Source organism: Corythoichthys intestinalis, chromosome 8 (assembly GCF_030265065.1).
Source record: "Corythoichthys intestinalis isolate RoL2023-P3 chromosome 8, ASM3026506v1, whole genome shotgun sequence".
In the NCBI taxonomy this organism is placed as follows: Eukaryota; Metazoa; Chordata; class Actinopteri; order Syngnathiformes; family Syngnathidae; genus Corythoichthys; species Corythoichthys intestinalis.
In genome coordinates, this window is record NC_080402.1 from 10,853,160 (window position 1) to 10,865,656 (window position 12,497).

A 12,497-nucleotide genomic window follows, 5' to 3' on the forward strand; every position below is an offset into this window, starting at 1 on the left:
TAGCAAAAGTCCGCTAGCTTGAATGCTATAAAATGCTAATGCATTTTTTTTTTTTTTTTGGCTCAGAAACATATTCCCACAAAAAATGGCTAAATATACCTTTAAAATAAATTACGAATGCATTCAAAAAAATCCTTAGCTCAAACAAAAACTAAGCTTGTGTTGGTCTTAACAGGGAGCAAATGGATTCAGCCATGTGAAATGAGATAGACTAGAGGGCCGTGTATCCACCCAAATCAATGAAAACAAATGCAAACAATTTCAAAACAAACCATAACAACGCCACTCTAATTAAACGAATACTCGAAGCGGCAAAATCTAATTTGAATCTTTTTTTCTAATCGAATACTCGAGTTAATCGATTAATTGTTGCAGCACTAATTCGAAACCGGAGCATTCGCAGTCATTCCGTCCAGTTTTCGGGGAAGCAACTAAAAATCAAAAGGTAAATGACCTTAAATGGTAAAACAATTACTTTTTTTTTCCCCCTCAAAAAACAAAACAAAAAAAACAACAACAAAAAAACATTGGCCACACTATGTGAAGTTTTTTGTGAAGGTTTTAGGTACAATTGGCCCGAGCCCAATTCTTTACCCTAATTTACCCTTTACCCTGAATCAACTGTTAAAAGTTGGTAAAATTGCTCCCATTATTGCATTAGTTCCCTTCTCTCTACTTTCGACATATGAAAGTTTTAAAACTGTTTCATCATTTAAAGATAGATTCAAGTCAAGATTTTGCCGATTTAGAAGTATTTTAGATAAAAAGTTACTTAGGTCCGCTAGGAAGGTTCTCTACAACAGAGCCGTCCTAAAAAGTCTACTGCTTTAAGATGGCGGCTGTTTCCTAACGCATCTAGTGCCGTGTCTGTCATTTTGCATCTAGTTATATCTATATACAGTATATGTGATATCTACCATATCTACCATAACATGCGGGCGTAGTTTGTAGGCTATCGGCTACAACATGTATTATTGGAGCTACCTAGCATCGCGTATGCTCGGCGTCACAACTTTCTTGCCTTCTCCCCACTCCTGCTCTGCTCTGTCATCTCGGTGAGTCCGTCTCCCTCAGACTTTTCGACCAATATAATAACGCATAGTAACGCATGCCTTTCCGTCCTCAGTAACGGTAACGGCGTTGCCAAGATGAGAAAAGTAATTAATTAGATTACTCACTACTGAAAAAAATAACGCCGCTAGTAACGCCGTTATATTGTAATGCCGTTATTAACAACACTGCTTAGCACTGACGAACTTTACTCCCGAATGCGAGAAAAAGAGCTGGACTACGCAGACAATGAGTAAAGTTCGTCAGTGCTAAGAGGGCTAATTTAGCAATTTTACAGGGAAACGGGAACCTGACAAGCCAGAAGATGTGCCTACAACCTCAAAGAAAACAAAATTTATGCTACTTCCCAATCACTAAAGAGCCACGAACTGCGAAGGAGTGAATTCGTGACCCGTATGTGAATAAATCGAGTGATTCGAGCATGTCTGTGGAACAGGAATATCAGCTTGTAGAGATCACAAATCACGGCGACTTAAACGTACATTTGAGACAACAACTCTACCGAAGTTCTGGATTAAAGTCATTTCGGAATATCCCGACATCGCTTGGAGCACGCTGAAAACTGTGCTACAATTTCCAACATCGCTAGCTTGATGCTAGCTTCTCTCACTCTCCCATCTCGTCTCAACGAAACAAACTCAGCCCTCCCACTGATTCAGCGGGTGAGTTGTATTTTTTCCCTGCACTTAACACGACGTGTCTAAAAACAAATGCTATTTTATATTTGCTGTACTTTTCTGCCGCACATTGCCGGTGTTCTGAAAAAGTTGGCATGCGCCTAACGTTAAAAAGGACCGCGAATGCAGCGATTTCTAAGTACACACTACAAACTTTCTTTAAAGAAAGGAATATTAACTTACGTTTGCCATGTTTGGCGCACACAACAACTGCACGTAGCCCTCTGACTTAACGACTTCGCCGTGTCGTTAAGCGTTAATTTACGCCATTTCCGTGTTGCACATGTATGTTTGTGATGTAAATAGTTTTTTAGCACCATTGGATAACATCGAGAGTCCAACTGAATGTAAAAGAGGGACACCGGTCCGTGAAAAAAAAGACCCAAATCACACCGGTCCGTGGTGCAAAAAAGATTGGGGACCCCTGCTCTAATCCTATTCATATTTGTGTCGGTTGGCAGAGCGAAACCGATGATAGCATATTAAATGATAATTATTTTATATATTACTTTATTTTGCGGTCACTGTGTGTCAGCTTCACAAAAAGAAATGCAAAACATACCATTTGGTGTTTCCCACACAAACTGTTGTCGGGGTTTCATCAGTGTGATTGCTCCCCTCAATGATCCTTCCATTAGGCTGCATTGGCTTTCGTTTGGGCTCAAATTGATAACCCAAAACACCAAAGAAAGGTTCATAACTCTCCTCTTCACCATTAGAAGAATGTTCGTTACGTCGGTTTCGTCGCTGCAACTAGAAACGTAATGGTCCACCATCATCGCCGCCATTCAGTACTAAAGCACTGAGCCGGTTGTTTCCTTGTTTTGATGGCACACAATCTGCCAGATTTCAGGAATCTCGGGGGCGGGTCTTTTTAGCTTGAAATTGACCCAAATTTCTCTCATTTTCTTGGTGTTGCGATGTGTGTAATTACACGAAGTGACATGATATGAATCCAAAAGGAATTCGTTTATGGATAAATGATGGAATATTAGCATTTCCCCAGGTGTTGACATACACTTTAAACCTTTACTTCTCGCAATGCAAGAAGTAAGAGAATGGGTCACCAAAAATAATGACAGTACGGTATTTGCCTTCCTCCACAAATATGTCATATCAAGTTTGTTTTACTTACAAAGTCTGAGGACTGCTTGCTGAGCAGCCAGACTGCGGCCATTCCCTGAGCTGTCACACCGATAGGTGGCAATGTCTGGAACATTGTGGCCTCGCTTGTTGTCCCCTTTTTGGTCGGAGGAGGACACTTCAAAGTGGATGGGCTGTTTGGCATCCAGCCACAGTAGTCGAACTGCAAAGTTTTTGCAAAAAAAAAAGCATTGTTCACTTCTCTTTATACTTGAAGGAATATACAGTGGGGCAAATAAGTATTTAGTCAACCACCAATTGTGCAAGTCCTCCTACTTGAAAAGATTAGAGAGGCTAATTGTCAACATGGGTAAACCTCAACCATGAGAGACACAATGTGGGGAAAAAAACGGAAAATCAGATTGTTTGATTTTAAATTTATTTGCCAATCATGGTGGAAAATAAGTATTTGGTCAATACCAAAAGTTCATCTCAATACTTTGTTATGTACCCTTTGTTGGCAATAACGGAGGCCAAACGTTTTCCGTAACTCTTCACTCTTCGCTTGGTGTAAAGAAATGAACTGTGGGAGCAATTATTAGAAAATGGAAGACATACAAGACCACTGATAATCTCCCTCGATCTGGGACTCCATGCAAGATCTCACCCCGTGGCGTCAAAATGATAACAAGAACGGTGAGCAAAAATCCCAGAACCACACGGGGGGACCTAGTGAATGACCTACAGAGAGCTTGGACCACAGTAACAAAGGCTACTATCAGTAACACAATTCGCCGCCAGGAACTCAAATCCTACACGGCCAGACGTGTCCCCCTGCTGAAGCCAGTGCACGTCCAGGCCCGTAGGCGGTTAGCTAGAGAGTATTTGGATGATCTAGAAGAGGACTGGGAGAATGTGTTATGGTCAGATGAAACCGAAATAGAACTTTTTGGTCGAAACACAGGTTCTCATGTTTGGAGGAGAAAGAATACTCAATTGCACCATACCCACTGTGACGCATGGGGTGGAAACATCATGCTTTGGAGCTGTTTTTCTGCATAGGGACCAGGACGACAGATCTCTGTAAAGGAAAGAATGATTGGGCCATGTATCGAAAGATTTTGAGTGAGAATCTCTCCTTCCATCAGCAAGGGCATTGAAGATGAGACGTGGCTGGGTCTTTCAACATGACAATGATCCCAAACACACAGCCAGGGCAACAAAGGAGTGGCTTCGTAAGAAGCATTTCAAGGTCCTGGAGTGGCCTAGCAAATCTCCAGATCTCAGCCCCATAGAAAATCTGTGGAGGGAGTTGAAAGTCCGTGTTGCCCAACGACAGCTCCAAAACATCACTGCTCTATAGGAGATCTGCATGGAGGAATGGGCCGAAATACCAGCAACAGCTCCATGAAAAATCTCACCCCGTGGCGTCAAAATGTTAACAAGAGCGGTGAGCAAAAATCCCAGAACCACACGGGGGGACCTCGTGAATGACCTAGAGAGCTGGGATCACAGTAACAAAGGCTACTATCAGTAACACAAATCCTCCACTGCCAGACGTTTCCCCGTACTGAAGAAAGTACACGTCCAGGCCCGTCTGCGGTTCGCTAGAGAGCATTTGTATGATCCAGAAGAGGACTTGGAGAATGTGTTATAGTCAGATGAAACCAAAATAGAACTTTTTGGTAGAAACACAGGTTTTCGTGTTTGGAGGATAAAGAATACTGAATTGCATCAGAAGAACACCATACCCACTGTGACGCATGGGGTGGAAACATCATGCTTTGGGGCCGTTTTTCTGTAAAGGGACCGGGACGACCGATCTGTGTAAAGGAAAGAATGAATGGGGCCATGTATCGAGAGATTTTGAGTGAGAACCTCCTTCCATCAGCAAGGGCATTAAAGATGAGACGTGGCTGGGTCTTTCAGCATGACAATGATCCCAAACACACAGCCAGGGCAACAAAGGAGTGGCTTTGTAAGAAGGTCCTGGAGTGGCCTAGCCAGTCCCCAGATCTCAACCCCATAGAAAATCTGTGGAGGGAGTTGAAAGTCCGTGTTGCCCAACGACAGCCCCAAAACATCACTGCTCTAGAGGAGATCTGCATGGAGGAATGGGCCAAAATACCAGCAACGGGGTGTGAAAAGCTTGTGAAGAGTTACAGAAAATGTTTGGCCTCCGTTATTGCCAACAAAGGGTACATAACAAAGTATTGAGATGAACGTTTGGTATTGACCAAATACTTATTTTCCACCTTGATTTGCAAATCAATTCTTTAAAAATCATTCATTCATTTTCCATGCCGCTTCTCCTCACGAGGGTCGCCGATCTTTAAAAATCAAAGTGTGATTTTCTGTTTTTTTTTTTTTTTCACATTCTGTCTCTCATGGTTGAAGTTTACCCATGTTGACAGTTACAGGCCTTCTAATATTTTTAAGTGGGAGAACTTGCAAAATTAGTGGTTGACTAAATACTTATTTGCCCCACTGTAAAAGAACACTGGTCTTTGTCACAGGGATTCACCTGTCCGGTGTTTACAGCTGCATGCTGGCATGAGCAAGTGAACATCACCATGGTGACAAACTTGATCAGCTGTGGCACAGTGGTGAAACTCTGAGGGATTCCTGTGAGAAAAAGTCATGTTTGAGCTGGTCAGTAAAATGCACACTCGCATAGCGTGTGAAACTGTAAAGATCACCTGATTGTGGTTTAGAAAGGAATCCGTGTTCGAAAATGTCCTTTACCCACATCTGCAGCTCTGAGTCTTGCTTGACCTCTTTGTCACTTTTGTAGTAGTACTGTATAATGTCCTGCACAAATCTTGTGAGAGAAACAATGTATCGTCACTAGGGTTGTTCCGATCATGTTTTTTTTTTAGCTCCCGATCCGATCCCAATCATTTTAGTTTGAGTATCTGCCGATCCCGATATTTCCCGATCAGATTGCCTTTTTTTGCTCCCGATTCAATTCCAATCATTTCTGATCATTTTTCCCGATCATATACATTTTGTCAATGCATTAAGAAAAAAATGAATAAAACTCAGACGAATACAGTGCTGCTCGAAAGTTTGTGAACCCCACAGCAATGGTCAGATTTTTTGTAAAAAAAAACTAAAATAACCTTATTAAATGTTAAGTTATACCCAAATCCACAATACTGACATTCCAAATAATGGACTGAAACAAAAGAAATAGTTATATTGTCATTCTTTATTTAACAAAAGTGGTTGATTTAAGAAAAACTCAGATATCATGTGTGCAAAAGTATGTGAACCCCTTCAGTTAATAGGATATTGCGCCTCCTTTTGCAGAGATTACCTCAACCAAACGGTTTCTGTAGTGACTAATCAGCCTCTCACATCTACTTTGGGGGATTTTTGCCCATTCTTCCTTGCAGAACGCAGTCAGTTGAGAGAGGTTTGATGGGCGTCTGGCATGAACTGCTCGCTTCAGGTCCCGCCACAGCATTTCAATGGGATTTAGGTCAGGACTTTGACTGGGCCAGTCCAGAACACGAATCTTCTTCTTTTTCAGCCATTCCTTGGTTGTATTGCTGGAATGCTTTGGATCATTATCATGTTGCATGATCCACCTTCTGCCAAGCTTTAACTTCAAAACAGATGGCGTCAGGTTATGTTCTAGGATTTGACAATATTCCTCAGAATTCATGATTCCCTGGACTATGTGGAGTTGTCCAGGTCCTGAGGATGAAAAGCAAGCCCAGATCTTGACATTCCCACCTCCATGCTTCACTGTTGGGAGAAGGTTCTTTTGGTGGTATGCAGTGTTGACTTTTCGCCAGACATGGCGGTTTTGGTTGTGACCAAACAGTTCAATTTTGCACCTACATCAGTTGATGAAAACTCTTTTTAATTTAGTCTCGACAACACAACTGTTAAAAAAACAAAAAAAAACTACTGAATTGATTGATTAGGAAATCAGGTTGAAATAATAGAAAATTCCAAAATGTTGAGGGGGTTCACAAACTTTTGAGCAGCACTGTATATACATTCAACATACAGTACATAAGTACTGTATTCGTTTTTTTATGACAATAAATCCTCAAGATGGCATTTACATTATTAACATTCTTTCTGTGAGAGGGATCCACGGATAGAAAGACTTGTGACTTTGTATATTGTGACTAAATATTGCCATCTAGTGTGTTTGTTGAGCTTTCAGTAAATGATACTGGAGCCATGCCCAAATGCATGATGGGACGTGGAACCATGACTGTGCGTAGTGCTACCAATTGCTATATCTTCTCTGCGTTGGGAAATAACTTAGGGTGTTAAGAAAAAGATCAATTGCTACCTTGCTTCCCCACATTGCTTCCCATGATATTTCTAATCGTAGGAAGAGGGATTGTAAGGCTTTAGCCCATTAAAAAAGGCTTCAAAGGCTGCCAAAATTCACTCTACTCATTTCACGCTGCCTTTTATCTCTCTATATAGGTAAAACGGCGCCATTACAGATTGAGCCCGACAATGCGTGAGTGGGTCGTGCAACCCATGCATTAATTGCGTTAAATATTTTAACGTGATACATTTTTTAAAAAAATTAATTACCGCCGTTATCGGGATAAATTTGTGTAACATATTATGTCTGTAACAAATACAATTAGAAAACGATTTAATTAAAAAATATATATATATATACTGTATATATTTAAAAAAGGCATGGCCGATATTTTTTTGCTGATTCCGACACTTTGAAAATGACGTGATTGGATCGGCATCCCGATCGATCGGGACATCTCTAATCGTCACACATAGTTTTTGCCCAATACTTCTCATTGGGTTGGAGTTTATCTTACTTGAACATGATGTGCCACAGTTTGAGTCCATCATCCCTGTAATAGAAGTTTGGCACGTCCTTCATTTTGCGATCATCTATGTCGTCAGGGATGCAAAGAGACCTGTAGGTGACGGCGGACAGTGATTGTGCCAAGATTTCTCTCAACGCTTTTCCACCAGAGGCTGCAAACTAAAGAACAGTAAGCCACATGATTGAAACAAAGGTACTTGAATGTCATGTTGACAGAAATAGTTGATTTTTTACCAGCGTGAAGACTCCACTGGGTCCTATTAGCCGGTCTCTAGCTAATACATTTATCTGCAGAGTATAGCGTGTGTGGGGTACGAGGAGCTTAAGGGATGAAGGAAGGACGGTAAAACTAAATCTTGGGACTACAGATTTTGACAAATAAAAAGACTAGTTACCTTGTACAGGGGATGCACCATGGGCAGATTGCGTAGCAGTGACACAGCAAAAACTTCGGCCAGTAGATGAGTGCGCAGAAAATGTGAATTGAGTTGGTGTTCCTGGAAATCGGCACTTCTCACATAAGTCTTAGCCAACTGCCAGTCATGTTTGGAGTCCGTTGGGACGAATATGGGGTTGTCTTTAGCTGGATTTTGCTTCAGCTGTAGGAGGGGGAGAAAATGTAACCAGATCAAAAATGGACATTTGACATGTTTTTTTGTTTTTTTTTTAAACTGCAGATGCTACATTGACCTTTACTGTAGGTCACATGCTTCATCTTTCCCTATGATAGAGCCTGATAGTAAACATCTCCACTTTGCCTCAGACATAGAGGGTCCTCAGGCTTTTTTCAAATTCAAATCCATGTCAAGTCCATGACGCCGCCAAACTTCAAAAATCAGCCACTGTCAACGGAGAGAGGAGGTCGCATTTGACAGCAATTGTGCTGCGTACCTCCTCGCCAGCTGTTTGCTCGCCATACACAGTGTTGTCAGTAAGTAACGCGTTACTGTAATCTGATTACTTTCTTCAGTAACGAGTAATCTAACGCGTTCTTTTTTCCAAGCCAGTAATCTGATTAAAGTTAGTTTCCCTAGTGCCTTGTGCGTTACTATTTTGTTTTTGCCTCATAATGTATGTAGAATGAAGAATACTGTTGTCATGTATGAAGAGCATGTCTCATCGGGGGAAAAAAAAAACGTGTTACGATGCTGTTTGAGGCTGTCTGCCACGGCGGTCAACAACATAGCATTCTGACGAGGCAGCGAGGCTAACAGTGAAAAGCAGGATATATACCGCAAATGGATGCCTTTGCTCACTCGAAATACAGCCATTACTTCACATTTCTGTCCAGTAAAGATGACAAAAATATCTCCATGCGTTGCAAACTTGGCGCTGGCTGAAAAAGACTGTCGGCCGCTAAAAACTCTACATTAAATTCAACAAGGAATCACTTGGAATTACAGCACAACGCGGAATTACAGGACAACGCGACAAAACTCGAAACAAAGTTTGTAACCAGCCTTTATGCACATTTTATTGTCCGTGTTTGTAACCATAGGCAGAGTTTTACTTTTGTGGGGCTGGGGGCAAAGCATGTTGATGACAAACAAAAGTCAAAAGTTTGGACACACCTAAACATTTTTACGTTTGATCTATTTTCCCTACTATTGTAAATCCTCTCTGAATACATCAAAACTATAAACGAACATGTGGAATGGCAAAAGAAAAGTGAAATAACTGAAAACAGGTTTTATATTGTACATTCTTCAAAGTATCCACCTTCGAGGTGTCGCCAAACTTTTGGCCAAGACTGTATATATACTAGGGTGACCATATTTTGATTTCCAAAAAAAAGGACACTCGCCCCGGCCTCGAGATACTTGAATTTTACTCGATCACTCAAAGATGCGTATATCTCCCACTTTTTTTTTTTTACTCATCAGGCTTTATTCTTCCTAAAAAAAAAAAGAATAAAAAAAAAAAAAGAATAATTATTAAAAAAATATATATAATGCAGACTCATGGAAATGTAGTGCTGTTAATTCACACACACACACAGTTGGCTATGTGCCAACTCAACATTTTTTAAAATTACGATCACGACAATTGTCGTTGACAAAATGTTATTCCCACTCAATTTTTAATTCTCATACAATGTTCTAAATTGTACGCAAACAATAACTGAAATAAACTGACAAGCGATTCAACCAGCATGTTTCCAAACGCAGCAGTTCAAATTCAAAACTACATTGCCCATAATGCCTAGCGCAGCTGAGGTCACTGATTGCTACCCTATTAGCGAATACGGGAACCGAGGCAGAATCAGACTTTGCTATAAAAGTCTACTACCATCGGCAGCGCAAAAATGCGACAACAAACGGGATTTTACAGATTACACCAGTACAAATCTCCGACAGAAGTCAACAGTTGCCATTATATACGTATTTATCGTAAAAAAAACAACTCATAAGCAACACAGCTATTTAGCTATACTAGCATTCAACCACTAACTAACGCAGAACAATTACAAGACTCATACAATATACTGCAACTCTGTGTACACATATAACACTATGTACAACAGAAGACACGTGATCGACATTAACAGGAGAAACTTACAGAAAGGTCTTTTAGAACTTCTAATTGAACTCCTTATTGTAGTCTGAGCTCTCGCCAAACCGTCAGTAGATGGTGGTAATTCCCCATGAAACAAAGGGTGAACTGCCAACAAAAAAGAAGAAGAAGATCTACTCCTTCTCCCGCCCCTACTAGTAGGAACAACGTCAACGCAGACAAGCGCTGTCCCCTAGCGGCCGGAGGAATTCTCTTCAAGTTGGTCCCGTAAAAAAAAAAAAAAAAATCATAAAATCCGGACATTTTTATGACTTTATAAAACCCGCCCGGACAACGAGGATACTGCGTGAAAGTAGGACTTGTCCGGGCAAAAGAGGACGTTTGGTCACCCTAATATATACATATATATAAAACTGTTCAAGCTCAGTTGTTGTTGGTTACGTTTGAAAGCTTAGGTTTACAGAAATTCTAAATATCCATCTTGCCTCCACAGGTGTAGTTTTGGCTTCGCAAAGCAAAAGCTAGTGTCTTAGGTGCTAGTCACATGATCTGCTCGAAAAATGATTTTGACCCATTATGAAATACGTTGTAGGATTCTTGTTCATTTCATTAATTTTTGTTGTTTGTTTTATTGCTTTACAACTTTTATAGACAATATTTGAACAGGTAGGTCTTTATTTTAAAGGGGAAGTTCAGAATTTTTGACATTAGGCTTTATCTTGGAGTTAGCGGGGGTTTATTTCGTCGTTGGAGTTGATTTGAACAAATTCCGTGCAGTTTGTCAGTTAGTTGTTAGTTTCAGGGCTCCGGGATGGCTAAGCTAGCACGAGTCAATGGTGGTTGAAATCAACTCCATCGACTAATTAAATCCCCGCTAACTCAAAGATTAAGCCTTATGTGAAAAATTCAATTACATGCGATGACATTTTTGTTGTTGTCATTTTTATATTGAGGCAGCAAAAGGAGAAAAATTGGTAAAAAGTAACTGACAAGTTACTTTTAAAGTAACTTAATTACTTTGATAATAAAGTAATCGGTGAAGTAACTAGATTACGTTTTTGCGGTGTAATCAGTAATCAGTAATTAAATTACTTTTTTAAGTAATCTGTGACAACACTGGCCATATACACATACAGTGGGGCAAATAAGTATTTAGTCAACCACGAATTGTGCAAGTTCTCCCACTTGAAAATATTAGAGAGGCCTGTAATTGTCAACATGGGTAAACCTCAACCATGAGAGACAGAATGTGGAAAAAAAAAACAGAAAATCACATTGTTTGATTTTTAAAGAATTTATTTGCAAATCATGGTGGAAAATAAGTATTTAGTCTATACCAACAGTTCATCTCAATACTTTGTTATTTACCCTTTGTTGGCAATAACGGAGGCCAAATGTTTTATAAAACTCTTCACAAGCTTTTCACGCACCGTTGCTCGTATTTTGGCCCATTCCTCCATGCAAATCTCCTCTAGAGCAGTGATGTTTTGGGGCTGTCGTTGGGCAACATGGACTTTCAACTTCCCCCTCACCCCGTGGCGTCAAAATGATAACAAGAATAGTGAGCAAAAATCCCAGAACCGGGACCTAGTGAATGACCTACAGAGATCTGGGACCCCAGTAACAAAGGCTACTATCAGTAAAACAATGCGCTGCCAGGGACTCAAATTCTGCGGTTCGCTAGATAGCATTTGGATGATCCAGAAGATGACTGGGAGAATGTGTTATGGCCTGGACGTGGACTTTCTTCAGCAGGGGGACACGTCTGGGAGCGCAGGATTTGAGTCCCTGGCGGCGCATTGTGTTACTGATAGTAGCCTTTGTTACTGTGGTTCCAGCTCTCTGTAGGACATTCACTAAGTCCCCCCGTGTGGTTCTGGGATTTTTGCTCACCATTCTTGTTATCATTTTGACGCCATGGGGTGAGGAGGGAGTTGAAAGTCAGTGTTGCCCAACGACAGCCCCAAAACATCACTGCTTTAGAGCAGATCTGCATGGAGGAATGGGCCAAAATACCAGCAACAGTGTGTGAATAGCTCGTGAAGAGTTACAGAAAACGTTTGGCCTTCGTTATTGCCAACAAAGGGTACATAACAAAGTATTGAAATGAACTTTTGGTATTGCCCATATACTTATTTTCCACCATGATTTGCAAATATATTCTTTAAAAATCAAACAATGTGATTTTCTGTTTTTTTTTTCCACATTGTGTCTTTCATGGTTGAGGTTTACCCGTGCTGACAATTACAGGCCTCGCTAATATTTTCAAGTGGGAGAACTTGCACAATTAGTGGTTGACTAAATACATACGTATTTGCCCCACC

General features: G+C 40.7%; 1 protein-coding gene across 1 annotated transcript in view; it reads right to left on the reverse strand.

The window, feature by feature from the left end:
- LOC130921066 (polyunsaturated fatty acid lipoxygenase ALOX15B-like) overlaps nucleotides 1-12,497 on the reverse strand; it is a 30,209-nt gene that overhangs the window by 6,162 nt on the left and 11,550 nt on the right. The window contains exons 8-13 of the mRNA XM_057844704.1: nucleotides 8,055-8,258; nucleotides 7,894-7,980; nucleotides 7,649-7,818; nucleotides 5,531-5,652; nucleotides 5,356-5,456; nucleotides 2,884-3,054 (exon numbers count right to left, since the gene is read on the reverse strand). Of these exons, the coding sequence (XP_057700687.1) occupies nucleotides 2,884-3,054; nucleotides 5,356-5,456; nucleotides 5,531-5,652; nucleotides 7,649-7,818; nucleotides 7,894-7,980; nucleotides 8,055-8,258 (855 nt within the window). The remainder of the gene's footprint in view (nucleotides 1-2,883; nucleotides 3,055-5,355; nucleotides 5,457-5,530; nucleotides 5,653-7,648; nucleotides 7,819-7,893; nucleotides 7,981-8,054; nucleotides 8,259-12,497) is intronic.